The 17409-nt window shown below is 41.3% G+C and overlaps 2 protein-coding genes across 4 annotated transcripts in view; one reads left to right on the forward strand and one right to left on the reverse strand.

The window, feature by feature from the left end:
- On the forward strand, nt 1-14718 carry TYMS (thymidylate synthetase). The gene is made up of 7 exons (XM_075920916.2): nt 1-225; nt 2079-2152; nt 4229-4403; nt 6106-6207; nt 10275-10450; nt 13215-13286; nt 14017-14718. Exons 1-7 carry the CDS (start codon nt 69-71, stop codon nt 14152-14154), a joined length of 894 nt encoding a protein of 297 aa, XP_075777031.2. The 5' UTR covers nt 1-68; the 3' UTR covers nt 14155-14718.
- The window catches only part of ENOSF1 (enolase superfamily member 1), a 24684-nt gene continuing 21497 nt past the window's right edge, over nt 14223-17409 (reverse strand). For all 3 annotated transcript variants that reach the window (XR_001369313.4, XM_014581527.3, XM_006139039.5), the window contains 2 exons: nt 16843-16924; nt 14223-16228 (listed from right to left, as the gene is read on the reverse strand). Coding sequence is in view for 2 of the 3 variants with exons in the window: in XM_014581527.3 (XP_014437013.3) it covers nt 16133-16228; nt 16843-16924 (178 nt within the window). In the remaining variant the exon portion in view is untranslated. The remainder of the gene's footprint in view (nt 16229-16842; nt 16925-17409) is intronic.

Consider the following 17409-nt stretch of genomic DNA (forward strand, 5'->3'; position numbering starts at 1 on the left):
GGCGGCGCCAGTTCGAAGAGTGGCGCCAAGCGGGTCCCGCGCAGCCCAGTCCCGCCGCCGCCGCCGCCATGCCCGAGCCCCGCAGCCCGGCGCCCCCGCCGCACGGGGAGCTGCAGTACCTGGGGCAGGTCGAGCACGTCCTGCAGCGCGGCCACCGGAAGGCCGATCGGACCGGCACCGGCACCATCTCCACCTTCGGGCTGCAGGCGCGGTACAGCCTGAGGGGTGAGTGCGCCCCGCCTTTCGGCCCCCCACTGACCTGCCCCCCACAGCATCCCCGCCCCCTCCCTTTCTGCCTTTCCCCACGGCCCCCCACTGACCTGCCCCCACAGCATCCCCGCCCCCTCCCTTTCTGCCTTTCCCCACGGCCCCCCACTGACCTGCCCCCCACAGCATCCCCGCCCCCTCCCTTTCTGCCTTTCCCCACGGCCTCCCCCCACTTACCTGCACCCCACTGCTCCTTCCTACAGCATTCCCTCCCCCATCCCTTTCTGCCTTTGCTCATGACCCCCCACCCCACAGACCTCCTGCACCCCACTGGCCCCTCGCACAGAATCCCTTTCTGCCTTTTCCCATGCCCCGGATGGATCTCTTTCACCCCACTGGCCCCTCACAGAACATCCTTTCCCCCCATCCCTTTCTGCCTTTCCCCATGGACCCCCCTTCCACAGAACTCTCCCACCCATGGGGCCCTTCTTCCACAGACTTCCTACACACCATGCCCTCCTGCGCAGCATCTTCTTCCCCTTCCCTTTCTGCCCTTCCCCATGGACCCCCCCCCCCTCCAGTCCCTCACCACATCCCATCAGCTACCTGGCCCCATGCCTGGCAGGCCTGCCAAGTGCTTCCTATGACTCCTGAACTGGCTGTAAACTACCATCTTCTCATGCCCCCACACTGCTCACCCCCACTGCTGTTTGCCTCATCCTTGGCTGCTACTCCTCCCCCCAACACTCTCCAAAACTTGCCATGGGTATCTGAGGGAATGCTGCTAACCGTCTCCAGTTGTCGTCTGGGTGAGGGATGTGGTCATTCTCAGAGGGAAGACTATGCCACATCTTAAGGATAGTGCTGTCTGTGGGCACCAGCCTTTTCCTTTGCTGCTACTGCTGAACTCTTCTATTGACCTCCACCTTTTATAGGCAGGGATTCCGTGGGGTTAATACAGAAATGGGTAACTCCCCCCTACAGAGGAGAACCTCCAGTTGTCCATCTTCCTTACACAAGGTCTCTAAACTTATCTGCATCTCTTCTTTTTACTGACCTATGGAGCAGGTGGCTGAGCCTCATTGCATCTGCCCTCCGTAGCTGTTTTATGGGGAAAAAATAAGAAAAGAGGCTAGGTCTGATAAAGGCTAACCCCCTAAGACAGTTTTACTACCCCCTGTCAGATTCACCTCCACACTAGTGAAGTAGGCTTGACCAGAACGTGATCTTGAGCCTCTGAATTCAACTGCATGTGGGCATATTTTACCTTCCCATAGGCTCTTAACTGCACTCCAGCATTATGTTTCCTGAACAACGTATTTCTGATTAACCCCTATCTTTTTCTGGCCATGTACTTGGCGCCAAGGACCATTTTTTAGGAATAAGGTTGGATGCCTGTGCTCCTCACTTTTGTGAAGTTCCAGTAGAATTTTCACTCATCACTGTGTGCTTTTTTTATTACAGTGCTGTACCAAGCTCTAAATGAGTGCTACAACAAACCAGGCTCCTATTGTGATAGTACACATTGAACATGCACAACAGAGCAATATCAAAGCTTTTAACACTTGGCAGAGGCCCTGGAGGTTTTTCGCCTTCCTCTGTAGCATGGGGTACAGATCACAGCTAGAGGATCTCTGCATCTTGGGGTCTTCAAAGTATTTGAAGGCTTCCATATCTGAGATATAGGTGAGAGGATTATTCTAGGAGGGGTGGGTGAGATTTTGTGGCCTGCACTGTGCAGGGGGTCAGACTAGATGATCATAATGGTCCCTTCTGACCTTGGAGTCTGAGTCTGAGTATTTATCAGTTAACAGCGATAGTTGATTAGTGAGAAGTGACTTTGCTGATTTGGCACTTTAACTCTTTTTCAGATCAGTTTCCTTTGCTGACAACAAAACGAGTGTTCTGGAAAGGAGTGCTGGAAGAGCTGCTATGGTTTATCCAGGTATGATGCATGGTTGTTTAAATTAGTAATGTGCATTGACAATGCTATCAATAGAATATATACTGTGGACTGGGGTATTTGCAACCAGTGAGTGCGTCAGCGGCTACCAGAAGAGATTCAAATGTCACCCAGCTGATCAGTAGAGCAACCCCAGCCTGCAGCATGTGTTTCTACTTGTGGTGCACATTCACACCTGCCTGAAAGCATATAAACATTTTTTTTCCACACGTTTGGAAAACATTAGAGGGAACATTTTTTGGAACACTTACAGATGTTTATTCCTGAATGAATGGAAACAAGTTGTGACCTTCTAGTATTTTTCCAATTTATTTTTCCAAAACAAAATGTTTGTTTTGGTTAGGGTGCTAGTGTAATCTTGTGGGAATGGTGATTAAATCTTACCTTTGCTGCTTTTAGTGAAATATTCTAAAATGATGAAGCATTGATGTACACTATAAAATGTACTCCTTAAACAATACTTCTGTAGTTAAAACAGGAAAACCCTGTGTGAATGCAATTCTGCTGGTATAATAACCAAAATGAGATACTCCCAGTATAAAGCACTTTCATACTGGTATATGTACATCTATACTAGACTTTTACCGATATAACTGTTGGCCAAAAAAAAAGGCACTCATACCTCTAACAAGAGATTATACCCATAAAACTTGCATAGACACGTGCTAAGATGGTGTATTGCCCTATAGATCAGTGTTTCTTAAACTTTTTAAGACCGAGGAACACCAACAAATATTTTTTTTTAATGAGGATTTTTTTGTTGAGTCAAAAAAAATAAAGGGGGTAGGGTGGGATGGGGAAAGTTACTGAAGAAAAAAAGGTCGCCTGGCCCTTTAAGGGTGGCGATTTTGAACTCTGTTCTCCGTGACACACCTCTGACTGCCTTGTGGCAACATTGTTTAAGAAACACTGCTATAGATGTTCCCTTATGCAAATAATGAGTAACATTTGATTAACTGCTGCTATATAAGAACTTGAAAAATCCACTTATCTAGATATCAATTTCTGAAGAACTTGTACTCTAAAAAAAAAAAGAAAGAAAAGAAAAGGCTTATCTTTTCAACTGTAAGGACTAGAAACATTTCTGCTGTGAACCAGCACAATGCTGTACTCCAAGACTATGAACGTGTTTTGGTGGTACTTAAGTCTCTATTCACTTTAAATGCCATTTTAAACTCAGGGGATTTGCTTTCTTATCCTTTTCTCTAGCTTTTATACAAAGTGGCAGAGTAGAATATGGGAGTCTACCCTTTGCTCAGTGACTAAACACAACTTCAGGTTATTTCTAATGGCATCTCTCAGGAGCATGACATTTATTTAAGCTTCTAGAAAACAGAAACAAGCAAGGGGGAAAGAAAAGGGACTGCATGTCCTTGGGGGTGGAGGGATGACTTTTAAGCCACTTCACGAAGGCTGTGATAGAAGGTGTATCGGGAGTAGCAGAATTGCACAGACATGGAATAAGTATTTCTTGTTGCATCAATCAAAAAGTAAAACCTTGTTTCCTGAAGGGTCTGTGCTCAAGCAACTTTGAACCTCTATTGGCCTACAGTGTATAAGACTAGAATTAAATGACTAGAGCAGCATTATTCAGTTCTCAGTAATAGATTGTCTATAATTTAGTTTTATTGTATGCACGTAACAGGAGCCAGATCCTGAGGCTTAATCCCAAGACTTCTCATTCTCTCCATTAAAAAGAAACCTTAAAAAACAACAAATAGTCTAGTAGCACTTTAGAGACTAACAAAACATGTAGCTGGTATCATGAGCTTTCGTGGGCACAACCCACTTCTTCAGATGACCAGTCATCTGAAGAAGTGGGTTGTGCCCATGAAAGCTCATGATACCAGCTACATGTTTTGTTAGTCTTTAAAGTGCTACTAGACTATTGGTTATTAAGGTTTTCCTGTTACAGATTAACTCGGCTACTGGAAGCTTTCATTCTCTCCATAGTAACTAGAGAAAGACTTTAGAATGGTCTAAGTTGGCACCACAATTTAAAATTTAGCCCTTTATCCTGGCATGTAGAATTGCTTTTATATTGCTTTCATCATATAGGGTTCAACAAATGCTAAAGAGCTCTCTGCAAAAGGAGTGAAGATTTGGGATGCCAATGGATCACGTGACTTCTTGGATAAACAAGGTTTCAGTAAGAGAGAGGAAGGGGATTTGGGACCAGTATATGGTTTCCAGTGGAGACACTTTGGGGCTGAATACAAAGATATGAATGCAGGTGAGGAAAGTAGATAAATGCTCAAGTTTTCCCCTTTGGAAGTTTTCTTTGGTGCTTAGTAAGTCTGACAGGGTTACTATGGTCTCACTTTCTGGAGGCATGGAAAGAGCATAAAGAAGACATTTATAATGGAAACTGAGAGTCAGATCTTTTTGGGAGATTATATTGGAAAATCCACCATTATGAGATATGCAGTATTGCAGGCGGTAGTCTATTTGTAGAATGGGTGAATCACAGGCAGTATGCTGTTCTGTTCTGTATGATCACCTGTAGGTGGGAGGATATTTTGGTTTTCATGCCCATTTAGTTCTTTTCCTTTCTGGCTAAGCAGCCAGCAAAGGTGCCAATTGTAACAAGACATCTTTGTTTTTTTGGAAATTCACTAACATCACTCATTTGAGAGAGCTGCTATTATTAATTTGTATAATTAGCACATTAATTTGTGCTGTTTACAGAAAAGTATCATTGGAAAATTATGACACTCTCAAGCTTAGCTTGCGTTATGTTAGAGGTGGTTTTATTCAGCCATCAAAAACTGTTTTCTCGATCTAAATAGGCAAGTAAAAATGTAAAGAAGATCTATAGTACTTCACACAATCAACCTGATCATAACTTCTTTTTACAGAGAGAGCACTGTCATACCAGAATAACCTCTAAATGTTCATATGTCGGTATAGGACGAAAAAAAGACAGGTAGTCAGTCTGTTGGATAGCAGGCTAGTAGAAATACAAATGATCAGTACCAGTAACCAAAAATGGCCTCATATTTTATTTTATTCTTCTTATTTCTCTTGTTTGCCATTGAAATCTGGCTTTTTTGAATTTTCTAACACAGGACATTAAGGGTGATAAAAATGGCATTCTAGTTCTACTTTTTTTTAAACTCTGCAGACTCTAAGACCTAAAGTGACATAAACAGACTCCCTCAGTTATTCCCCAGGGTCTCAGCTTTCACTTAGTTTTTAGCCGTTGTGCTTGAGAAGAAAAAAGTTCAAACATGATCAGGCCTACACTATGGGTATTAGCAGCATAGCAATCACGTTATAGCTATACCACTGCAATCTCAAAGTATGGCTACAGACTACAGTGATGGAAGGACTTTTTCCATTGCTTTGAGATCTCTATCTCCTCAGGCGATGATAGCTAGGTCAACAGAAGCATTTTGTCATTGATCTGTCTACTCTGGGGGATAGGTTTACATACCTACAGCACTCAGATATATGAATTTGTTCACATCTCTGTAAGCCTTTGTTGTGTCCATGTACATTTCAAATGTAGACCTGGTCTTGGGTTGTAAGGATGCAGACACTTATGTGAGCTGGCAGAGAGAGAGTGAGAGCTAGTAGGTGTGTATGATCCCATTTCAGCTTGTACTAACCCAGATGCCAGAGATGATGCTTTAAGTGTCAATATCACTGCTCAAAGCATGCAGGAAAAGAGGGGAAGTTGACACCTGCTTTTCCCAAAGCTTAGAGCTATCATCTGGGTCCCCCAAAGAACTAGCTAGAAGAGTGGGGAGGGATGAGAAGACTCAGAAGATGTATTAAGGTGTAAGCCTTTAACATGACAAGGTGGGATCAGAAGAGGGCACAGTTAGTGTAATTTTACTGAAAGGTATAGGCTTGGCTTTCTAAAGTAGTTTTGGAGGCAGCCATTGTCAAAACAACCTTAGGCTGTATGACTTATTTAAATCTGTCTTCAGATTACTCAGGCCAAGGAGTGGACCAGCTGCAGAATGTAATTGACACAATCAAAAACAATCCAGATGACAGAAGAATCATCATGTGTGCTTGGAATCCCAAAGGTACAGTAATGAAATGAATATAGTTGCGCATTACTGTGGTGCGTGCTAAGCTAGCTCATTGGTGCTCACTTAGTCCTTGCACAATTACTAGATCCTAAGCCCCAAATCATCATGTATGTTTTCAAATATTTTCCATTTTAGCATAAATGGAAATAAATTATTATTGTTGCCCTCTACATACAGTCACTATTCAAAGGCACTGCAGATAATTAAAAAAAAAAAGTAGAACTTTTTTTTAAAGGACACTCAATTGAATATAAACAAGTCTTTTTTAACTGTATTAAATTATAGAATTATTCTAAAATCTTGAGAAGGGAAGGAAGAAGAAAATATTTCAAAAAAATTAGTGCTCTTTTTCTTTTTTGTTTAGAATCTTTTCTGAAGGCAGGGGCCTATGTAAGAACTTTAGTATTTAAAGGTACTTGCCATCTAGAAGAGAGGCCAACATGCAGCATCCAGTTACAAAATGATTGTATTAGTTGTTTTTCCTGCTACTGTATATTTAAAAAGCCAGTTTCCCCCCAGCATGGCTTTCTGAAATGTTCCCATCAAAGGGCAACTGTACAGTAGATGGAGGGTTAACAAAGATCAGGCACTCCAAAGTAATGTAACACCTTTGGGATGTCCAGCTGTCATCTTAAAATCAACAAAGCCAAAACCAGATTCTTAATTTTAGCCCCCAAAATACTGTTTTCTCAGTCTCAATGGACATCATTATCTTTTCTGTCATGTTACATCTTTAACTTGATCACTTCTATAGATCCTGTCATTCAGTCTCTAAATCAGGTTTTCCCTAACTATGGTACATTGTATATTCCATCAGTTCATTTTAGACTCTTTTTTTTTTTTTTGTGCTGGTGGTACATGAACCAGTAAAGTTTTAGCCCTCTTAGTCTAAATCTTGTTCTTTCCTGCCTGTTATCTTTACTTCTCTGTTCAGAGTTCACGCCTCTAGTATCTCATTATTTTGACTCCTGCAGCATTCTTCTCTGACCTAGGCAGTCTCACCCTGCGTATATACATTGAGAATGCTTCTGCAAGGATCATTGACCTAGTTTATTTGATCATGTTACCCTCTTTGCATTCCTTCTTTCTCCATTGCCTCAAACATAATCTATTAGATTTTACCTTCACAGCCTATCCTCGTGTTACCTACCATCTCTCATACCCAGCCAAGATGTTGACTTGCATATCTACCTTGCCAGTGATGTCAGACTTTATCACCCACTTTGTTCAGTTTCCAAAAAAGTACCTTCATGCTTTCTTCTGTTCTATGTCTCATGCATGGGAAGAGCTGCACATAAAACATCACGAAACCACTTCATTAGTCTCCTTTACATTCTTCCCTATATCTCTCCTTTGATGTGATGTCTAGAAAAATATGAGAATAAATAGGCATATTGTATTTAGATGGAATAAATGGGCCCGAAGAGCCAGTGATGCGCAAATGACCCTGAAACAGTCCAACCTTAAACAGTTTTAAGAAAGGTTTGGTATATAAAGACTGCAGCTTGCTTGTATCAAGACAAACACACCAGTAACAATCTTATTCACTTTTTTATTAAAGATACAGACAAAAGGAATATTAGTTAAATGAAATGTAAAGTATAAAACATGGCTTCCATTTTAACAACATCCCTTGTTACCTGTTTCTTTAGCTGGGAAAAGCTGCTAGAAGGAAAATTCCCTGTGTTTGACAGTCTCCAAGATGGTGATAACTGTCCTTTTTAGGGAAAAGAGCTGTTATCACTGTTGTTGATAAAGTCTGATCCTGTTTCCTAGAAAACACAACAAAAGACAAACACTCAAAAGAGGAGAGAAAAGAACAAAGATAGAAAATGCAGCTTCTGTCTCTGCTGTTGACTTCACTGCTGGAGAACTTGCAACTTCACTGCAGGAGAAACACAGGCATGGCTCGTAGTCTTATTGGCCATTCCAAGACCTGGCAAACTTCTTCCAGCATCAGACTGTTTAGCTTTTAGCTGTTTCTTTGGTCACAGGCTTAGTGCAGTGTTGCAAAATATTCAGTTTTGGCTCATGTAACTGGACTTTTTATTATACAAAAGGAAAGGGATGGGAAAGAATACTGAAGTCTGGTCTGGGCACTTCTGAGGATCAGAATAATGAAAGTCCATTAGTGTTATAATAAATATCTGGGTCCTAGAGTGACAGAGTGGGTGGTGGACAAGATCATAAAGGTTGCTCCTTTCCTCTGCCATCTTCAGTCAGCCAGGTGTTTTGGATTTTTCTCCAAAGTCATAAGAAGGGCCATACTGGGACAGACCAACGGTCCATCTAGCCCAGTATCCTGTCTGCTGACAGTGGTCAATACCAGATGCCCCAGAGGGAGGGAACACAACAGGTAATCCTCACATGATCCCTCCCATCTCCCACTTCTAGAGAAACAGAGGCTAGGGACACAATTCCTACCCGTCCTGGCTAGTAGCCAGTGATGGACCTAACCTCCATTAATCTATCTAGCTCTTTTTTGAATCCTGTTAAAGTCCTAGCCTTCACCCCATCCCTTGTTTATTATTATATTATATTAGAAGACTTACCTGGTGTTGCTCAGGTCCTTCAGTACTGGAGAGGGGAGGGAGACATGAAAGAATCAGGGTTGAGTGGTAAAGAGAGGCGGCAGGTGTGTGTGGGGGGGGGGGAGTACTGGAGTCAGGCTGGGGGGGTGAGGAGGATCTATGGGCAGGGAGTTGGATGTGGGGGGGGTGCAGGAGTCAGGATTGGGGAGTGGGGATAAGCTCAGGATTGAAGATGGGGTAGAGGGAGGGGGATTTGCAAGAGCTGATAGGGGCTGCACTACCCGGAGTAGGTAGGAAGCTTACCTCCACCTCTGCAGCCCCAATGGGGTTATAGCTATCCCAGTCCCCATCTCTTTCTCCCTCACTCCTTGCTGTCCCCCGTGGTCGTTACACACTATAACTATCCCTGCTAGTTGCCTCCTTCCTTTCTGTGTTATGAAAAACAGTTGCAAGCACGTCCCATTGTCCTGGCATAACCAAACCCTGACCTTACTTTAAGCTATGATAAAAAGAAGCTACATACCAAATTTCGTGGTCCTAGCTCTTGCCATTTAGGAGATCTTGAACAGACAGACTTGCCACAAACTCTCTCAAGTATCTAATACATTTTAATCTTTTCTTAAAGACCCCTAAAAGGGGAGTAATGGGTGGATTAGCCCATCTCATTATTTTGTCCACCAATTTGAGACGGATTTCCAACATGAAAACTTTGGCCCATTGATCTTCTTTTTACCAGGCATGATGCTAACACAGTCCTTGAATTATATCAGTAGGCCTTTCTGTTTGGACTTATTGTTTTTCTCTCTTCCAAAAATAACATCAACATTTGCTGTAAAAGGTTGTAACATTTGTGTGAGCTTTTACTTTTCAGTGTACAGCAGATGGCAGGAGTGCTGTGACTGCTGCCCATCATGCTGGCCAGTATTATCTCATTGTTCCCATGTGCTCCCTCTTTTGTCCCTGTCCACCTGTTACATTTTATCTTCTGCTCTCTGATGCAGTGGATGTGGGGTTTTTTCCCATGTCTGTGTAGTACTGGTACATGATGGGTTCTGAGGTGCTACTACTGTACAAATCATAATTAGAGCCAGAAACTTGTTGAAGAAGAAAAACAAAAGCTGAATGACTAAAGCACTGAAAATGCAGACACTTCTGCATGTGCTTAATTTTACTCACATTATTAGTTCCATTGACTTGATGAGATTATTCTCATGAGTAAAATTTAGCATGTGTCAAGTATTTACATATCAGAGCCTAAAACCTTTTTCTCAGTGGAATTTCAAGATGTGATTTTTCTTTTGTCCATCTAGTCACAGCTAATGCTAGCAATTACCACTACCAGATACTAGTTGCTTGACTATGTAACAGCAATATTTAAAAAGGCTTAATAAAAGCAATAGAACTACAATATGTGCTTTAATATTGCTATTTGGTGTATTTATGGTATTTCTATATACATTTAGTTTTCTGCTCTTTCATGGTGTCTTAATACTGCTTCCCTTCCCCTTTTTCTGTTTTGCAACTCCTTAGATATTTCACTAATGGCTTTGCCTCCATGCCACGCCCTTTGCCAGTTTTATGTTCTAAATGGTGAACTGTCATGCCAGTTGTATCAGAGATCTGGAGACATGGGACTAGGGGTGCCTTTCAATATCGCCAGTTATTCACTGCTCACATATATGATTGCCCATGTCACAGGCCTGAAGGTATAGTATCCTTTTTGCTTAAAGATTTGTTTGAACAGATTAAATAGATTAATATTTATGTAGGAAGAACTGGGATGAACACAATGTTCAAAAGTTTAAATATGTACAGGATAGGGATGTAAAGTCCCATTTAATCAGTTAACTAGTTAAACATTGGTTAATTGATTGAAAGGGATCCCGTGGCCTGCTGCAGCTAGGCCGGGCTCACCGCATCTAGGGGCTGCTCTAGCTGGACTGGAGCGCCTCCCGCCCATGATGCTGTAGACCTGGCTGAACAGAAGCACCTACAGCCCAGGCAGGGGGCTGCCCCAGCCCAAGTGGGGACTGTGTTGGCTGAGCCTGCGCACTACACCATGGGTGTGGAACTGCTCCGGCTGGGCCCAGCACACTGCACTGTGGGCAGGTGGCGAGCTGTTCCAGCCCAGCTGTGCTGCTGAGGGTGATGTTTACCAGTTAACTAGTGACATCCCTAATACAGAATGGACGCCGTAGATATATTTTATGTGTTAGTGGGGTGGCCTGTACTACAAGAACTCAATAAATCTCATAGTGGTCACTCACATCAAATACTCTATAAACCTTGTGGAAAAAAACTTGTCAAAATTAAGGAATGTCGTGGCTTAATCTACCAGTTTAGCTACTAAAAAATCAGAGTTGAGTACTCTTCTCTTTGGTGACAAAAAAATGCCAGGGGGTGTATTTTTGTGCTTCTGCAACAGCCGTCTTCACAGATTCCAATCTGCATATTGTGATCTGTCTAACTTCCTGCTATGGTTTCAACTGGGTATTTTTCACTTTTGTGTAGTACTGCTTTTTTCTGTTAGCCGCCTCTTGTCTTTTTCCAGAGATACTGCAGTCTTGTGACTTGGTAGAGCAGAAGAGATGTAATCGTGATAATGTGGTTGTTTTGCACACATACATCCCCTGCCTAGTGCTATTATTAGGAGTTGCTGCTTCCATTTTAGCACTGAGGAGATAAAATGGGGGTGTGGAAAAAAATCATGCTTTATAATCAGTAAGGACTTAGAATAAGTTTTATATCAAAGGCAATTAAAGTAAATAAAGTTTGATCTCTCCTCCACAACTTCACTTAACTGTTACCCCTCCTCTTAAAGCAAGACAGACTTTTTTGTGGGAGAAAGCTGCAGTAAAGAACTAACTCATTTAAGACTTGTGAATTTTTGGATAACATTAAATATTGCAATAACAGCAGGCAAATTAAGTATCTGTGCTTTTACAATCCAGTATTTTGCCACATGCTATGGCTAAGTATCCCTTTGCAAAATATTGCAGATAATTTCAGGAGCAGTAAACTAAGCACTAGACCTAAATCAGCAATGATGGTAAATTAAGTAATGCTTAACATAAACAAAATGCTTATGCAGAGCTAGGTACCTCTGCCAAGAAATATTATTGCAGACAAACCAACCTGTCAGCTCCCCCAGCTGGAAAAAATACCAGTGCTTCTCCAAATAAAAGGATAGCTATGATTTGTAGCATGCCATGAAGGCCAACAGATGTGGGCTATTTCAGATCAAGAGCCTGGGAAGAGAATTCCAAAGTTCAGTGCTCCTTACAGAGAAGATCCTGCTGGCAGCTCCCTGTTTTAAACCACAGCTGTGGCAATAGTGAGGCATGTTTCTCAGCTAGACAATTTGAAAGCTATTTTGGATGTCTGCATTGCAGCTGGGAACATGCCTCTCCATGTGGGCGGACAAACTCATGCTATCTTTGCGCAAGCCAGATCACTAAAAGTAGCACCATAGAATGAGGGGTGGCTCTAGTTAGCTGCCCGAGTCTAAGTCTGTCTGAGCTCAGGTGGCCCATTGGAGCTTCTTTGTCTTCCACAATAGTCATTCTGCTAGTTTGAGCATGCTAGTATAACCTACGTACCTGGATTAGGAGGCAGGCTTTCAGCTGCAGTATAGACATACTCTTGGGACTTTAATTTGTCAGGGCAGATCACTCTACACCAATTTCATGTGCTCCTGCAAGGAACTCCCTGTAATGAGTTGCTTTGATTTCCTAATAGAATGCCGGGGTATGCATTCCAGTAATCCAATCGTGAGCAGGGATGTAGAAAAGTGTAACCATTAAAAATCCTTGTGGTTACATGCGCTGTGGGCTCTGAAGTAAAAAACTTTATGCTGCAGTGCAGCCAGCTCCCTGGGAGTGGGCTCCTGGCACTCAGCGGCCCTGCCTCCCAGGGAGCTGGCTTCACTGTGATCTCTGCAGTGTAACTTTACGCTGCAGAACCCACAGTGCGGGGTGATAGCAGGTGCTGCTCTTGGGGAGCCAGTGTGTCACCATAAAGGCAACCAATAAGTTGATGCCTGTCAGTTAACCATTTGAACAGTTACTCTTTTACAACCCTAATATTGAGGTGGAAGCATGGATCACTGTAGCACTGTTAATATCTAAGATATACTTGCAACCTGTTACTTCAAGGTAGATGGAGAAAGCTGTATTTCTCATTATCTGCATCTCTCTCAACTTATGTTAGCAGATAAATGATTGCTCAATTGCTGTACCTGTTGCAAAATCCTTTTAGGACTTCATACTTTGCTTAAGATAATGATTGGTTACGTTAGGGAAGGACAGTACTTGAACTTGTAAGGAAATGGCTTATTAAGACAATCTGGTGCAGGAGCTACACTTCAGCAACAGAGGTGCTAGGAACTTCTGCCACAAGCATTACAATGTCCTACAGTCCTGAAATGTCACCATCTTGGTCTGAAGACTTTTTTCCCCTTTTTCTCTTCAGCCTGGTGAATTCATACATACGCTAGGAGATGCTCATATATATCTGAATCATGTCGAACCTTTAAAAATTCAAGTAAGTATCTATTGTGATGAATTTGGTTTTCTGATATCTACCACGATTGTTTGCACAACTTATCGTAATCCTGCATTTTTAGATCAGGTAGTGTGGAGATTTTTCATTGTAAATACTATCTTTAATGTGCATTCCCGATCCTCTGACTTCTTCTCCAACATTGCTCTGTCGTTGTTACAAAATATTAGTGTTTTTATACTTATCAACAAAACAGTCACTGACTAAATCAGGGGTGGCTAACCCATTAAACGAAGAGAGCCGAAACAGTGGTGGAAAAATTGCAAAGAGCTACAACAGAATTTTTTTTGAGCAATTTTTGTTTGGGACCGTTTCTGGGGGCATAGGGGCAGCTCCACGAGCCGCACTTTAAGAGGGGAGGGGGGAAAGAGCCACATGCAGCTCCCGAGCCACAAGTTGGCCACCTCTGGACTAAACAAATAAAATGCACTTTGATGCGTTATCCTTAATTATGTATAAATCACAATTTGCAAACCAGTAATTCATAGTGAGTATCAAACTGAATGACAAGGCTCTTCTGTACTTTTATTGGGTCTCTTATAAGCATTTGTTCACTTCATATCAATCTTTCCACATTCTTCACACAAATATCTATCTACTGTTACAGCATTGAGAATATTATGGAAGATGAGGTCTAACTGAAAAACCTAAGAAATCTACTTTCACTGGTCACTGTTCTTGTACAAACAAGTCAAATTCTCTTTAATTTCAGCTCCAGAGGGAACCACGACCTTTCCCAAAACTCAAAATTCTTCGTAAAGTTGAAAACATCAGTGACTTCAAAGCAGATGACTTTCAGATTGAAGATTATAACCCACATCCAGCTATTAAAATGGAGATGGCTGTTTAACTAACTTAATTTTTTCAACATGATGAGAGTCTGTTTAAGTATGTTACCTTTACTGTACTTGAGCTCTGTGTGGTGCTTTTAAAAGTTGCTTAAAGCAGTTAAAATGGATCCTGTTCCAGTAGATTAACTGTTCAGAAGCAGATAAATAGCTGTAAAATACCTTTAATGAGAGAAGTACATTTAATGGAAGTTGTTTACCTTCATACAGGTGGTGTCATTGAACCAAATCTTGTAGAAGAATTAGCACTCTGTTTAATAGTCAGTGCTTGAGTAGAGAGGGCTCTGGCTCCTAATTGTTAGGTGACTTCGGTTTGTATATCTACAAATAATTTATGAATTGGCTGGCACTCCCCTAGGTTATGGGGTTAAGTTAATATTTTGAGCTTTTCCTTCTCTGCACTATAGCCTGAACAGTGAGAAATGATTAGTCTTGTTCTGTATTAACTTCACTTACCTTTATATACAGTATTTGTTACTACAAATGTTTTGTTTAAGTACTATCAGAGATCACTTTTTTAAACTTGGTGAGTTGATAATGTTTATTAAACACAAAAATATTTTCAACAGTGTTTTGGAAAGTGTTGTATCTTTAAGGTCTGGTAGTGAATCTGCACTTGTTACCTTGCTTTACTTGATACTAATGTTACAAGAGGATTGTGAGATTTAAAAGTTTTGGCTTTGTTACAAATGGGGGCTGCAGAAGTTGATTCAGACAAGGGATTTGATGGAATACCCTGAGGCTAGGGCTTGTGGGCTCCCAAGTGCTCCGCTCTCCTTAGCGAGCTATAAGAAGCAGCAAGTAGGTAAGCAAATGTCAGGAAGCCAAGCAGGCATCTTGCAGAAGTTTGCTGGAGATTGAAATGTTTTGGAATCAGTTAGGGAGGTAAAAGTATAACCCAGTAATTCCCAATCTTTTTCTCATGGAGGAAACCCTAAAATAATTTTTCATATCTTGAGGAACCCCTAACTATGAAAACATTTGCTTGGCAAGAAAAAGTTGACAGTGGAGAGTGCATTCAATTACTGCTAAATTATTGTCAAGAAAATTGATTTGTAAAGAGCTGTTATTTATGTGTCAGCTTACATTGTAAGAGAACTTTTTTTTATTTATTTAATTCACAATTTCTTGCTGAACCCCTGATGATGGTCTTTAGAACCCTGGTTAGGAAACCCTGGTATAACGGTTTAAATGGCTAAGCCAGTAAGCCTCAGCTTATCTGTTTGTTACGATTACTCGCTGGCTCCTGGGAAATCCTGTCACCCCATGCTGTGAGCTCTGCAGAACCCACAGTGAAGCCAGCTCTGCAGCTACCAGTCCCAGTATAAGCTTTATACTGCAGAGGCCACAGTGCATATAACTGCTAGGATTTTTAGCAGATACATGGCTACATTTAATTTTTTTTACATCCCTAATTTAATTTTTGATGAATGGGCATGTCTAGTCAGAAGTCTTGATAGAACTAGGTGCTGTGCTTTAATTGTATCAAGTTTACTGCTTCTGCAGGGTATAGGTGAGATCAGTGCCGATGATGGTCCTTTATGATGTTACCCATCTTACCCAAGCCATAGTAGTTTATGTACATGCATAGTGGCAGAGTAAAATCTTTCAAGACAAGAGTAGACAGTAAGGAATTTTATTTGAAAACTCTAAATTCATAGTATATTGTGAGAAAATCCCCTCAACAATTTACCAAGAATCATGTTGGAAGCTCTAGCATTGGCCATTTTAAAAAGTTATTCTTGATTTTGAAAATTAGGTATAGAAATTTTGTTCATAGCCCATCTGCTAATTACATTAAAGAATAACAGCTGAGTACTGAAATCGGGCCTATATTCCTTAAACTTATAAACTAGACAGCCTTAGATTGTTATACTAATTCCTGAAAACTTATGCTTAGTTATACAAAAATATTTATTGGCAGCTAAAACCTTGTATCAACCTGGAAACTGTCAGGGTTAAGCTTGATGCAGTTGTATTTTATGGGTTAGAAAGGAGTTTCTGCCAAATTTCTCCCTGTGGAAATTGGTATTTCCTCACAGAATCTTCTTTCATTTCAGTGGAATATCCAGCATCCTACACAATTAAGAAAAAATATTAGAAAGTGATACTGTATCTAGTCCTCTCTTCTTTCAGATAATTGCTGTCATGCAACTAGAGAATAATTGTTTTATTCTCTGTGCTGCTGGAATGGTGCCAACTCTGGTTTTCCATTTAACAAGTCTGTGCTCAACAGAATAGTTAAACAACCACCTTTAGTTTGGGAATATGAGTTTCAATGAAAATGAGCCCCTTCTTAAAACAGTTTAAAATATCTCTAGGGGGTTAACCTCCCACAAGTCCTCTTTTCCATCTGAACAGAGAATTAAGTATTAATACTTTTACCTAAGTTGGTTAGCCCAGCAATGCAAAAATATCAAACATCACTACCTAGAGAATTGTTTTAGGTTGAAGTTTTAAAACAGGATCACACTCTGTTTCCTGAAGCATATGTGCTGGAATGTATGCCTTTCATTTTAGCAGTTCTAAAATGCCACGCTTATGCAATAGTTAAGTATGATCTCCAACTTTTTATTCTGTAGACCACTTTGTAAGAGTCTTTCATAAACAATCTTAATTTTTAATTGCTTGTCATTAAGCAATTTTCTTTATTGGGCTATTTAAATAGAGTTGATACTCTCACAGCATACCTGAGGTGGTACATATGAAGCTTTCTTGATGATGACAGGATATTTGAAGTGTTCATGCAGATGATCTACGTACTCACACATCCTACAAGAAAGAGGAAGGGTGATTTTCAGTTTACCAAATCCACTTGTTCATGACTATATCCCAGTCAAAGAAACAAAGTTGAGGTAAAAGTTGGACTTATTTGTATCCTAGGCCAGTGGTGCGCAACCTTTTTGATCTGGGACCCCACCCAGGCGGTGGGGGCTGCCAACTGCCTGGCCCAATCCCTGACGAGCCAGATCTAGGCGTCGTGCGCTGGAACCCCTCAGGGGTCATGGATGTCTTCCTATCTCGACCCACAGGTTGTGCACCACTATCCTAGACTAGGTCTATACTGCTGGGTTTTTTCAGCAGAAGATATGCAAATTGTGCTCATTTGCATGTCTTCTGCGGATCTTTTTTGCAGAAAAGGTTTTGCTGCTAACGCCCCGTGTAAACAAGGGCCATTTGTCAGAAAAAACCCTTTTTGCAAGATCCTGTAAGCCTCATTTTCTGAAGAATAAGAAAAAGAGTTTTTTGCGACAAAT

The sequence above is a fragment of the Pelodiscus sinensis genome, chromosome 2 (genome assembly GCF_052426305.1).
Source record: "Pelodiscus sinensis isolate ZL-2025 chromosome 2, ASM5242630v1, whole genome shotgun sequence".
NCBI classification, from domain to species: Eukaryota; Metazoa; Chordata; order Testudines; family Trionychidae; genus Pelodiscus; species Pelodiscus sinensis.

What these genes read in the sequence shown, in the direction of transcription:
- TYMS (XM_075920916.2), top strand. Translation starts at nt 69, where the DNA reads ATGCCCGAGCCCCGCAGCCCGGCGCCCCCGCCGCACGGGGAGCTGCAG. An exon ending in ATACAAAGATATGAATGCAG is followed by an intron (nt 4,404 to 6,105) that starts GTGAGGAAAGTA and finishes ATCTGTCTTCAG; the next exon opens with ATTACTCAGGCCAAGGAGTG. An exon ending in TCGAACCTTTAAAAATTCAA is followed by an intron (nt 13,287 to 14,016) that starts GTAAGTATCTAT and finishes CTTTAATTTCAG; the next exon opens with CTCCAGAGGGAACCACGACC.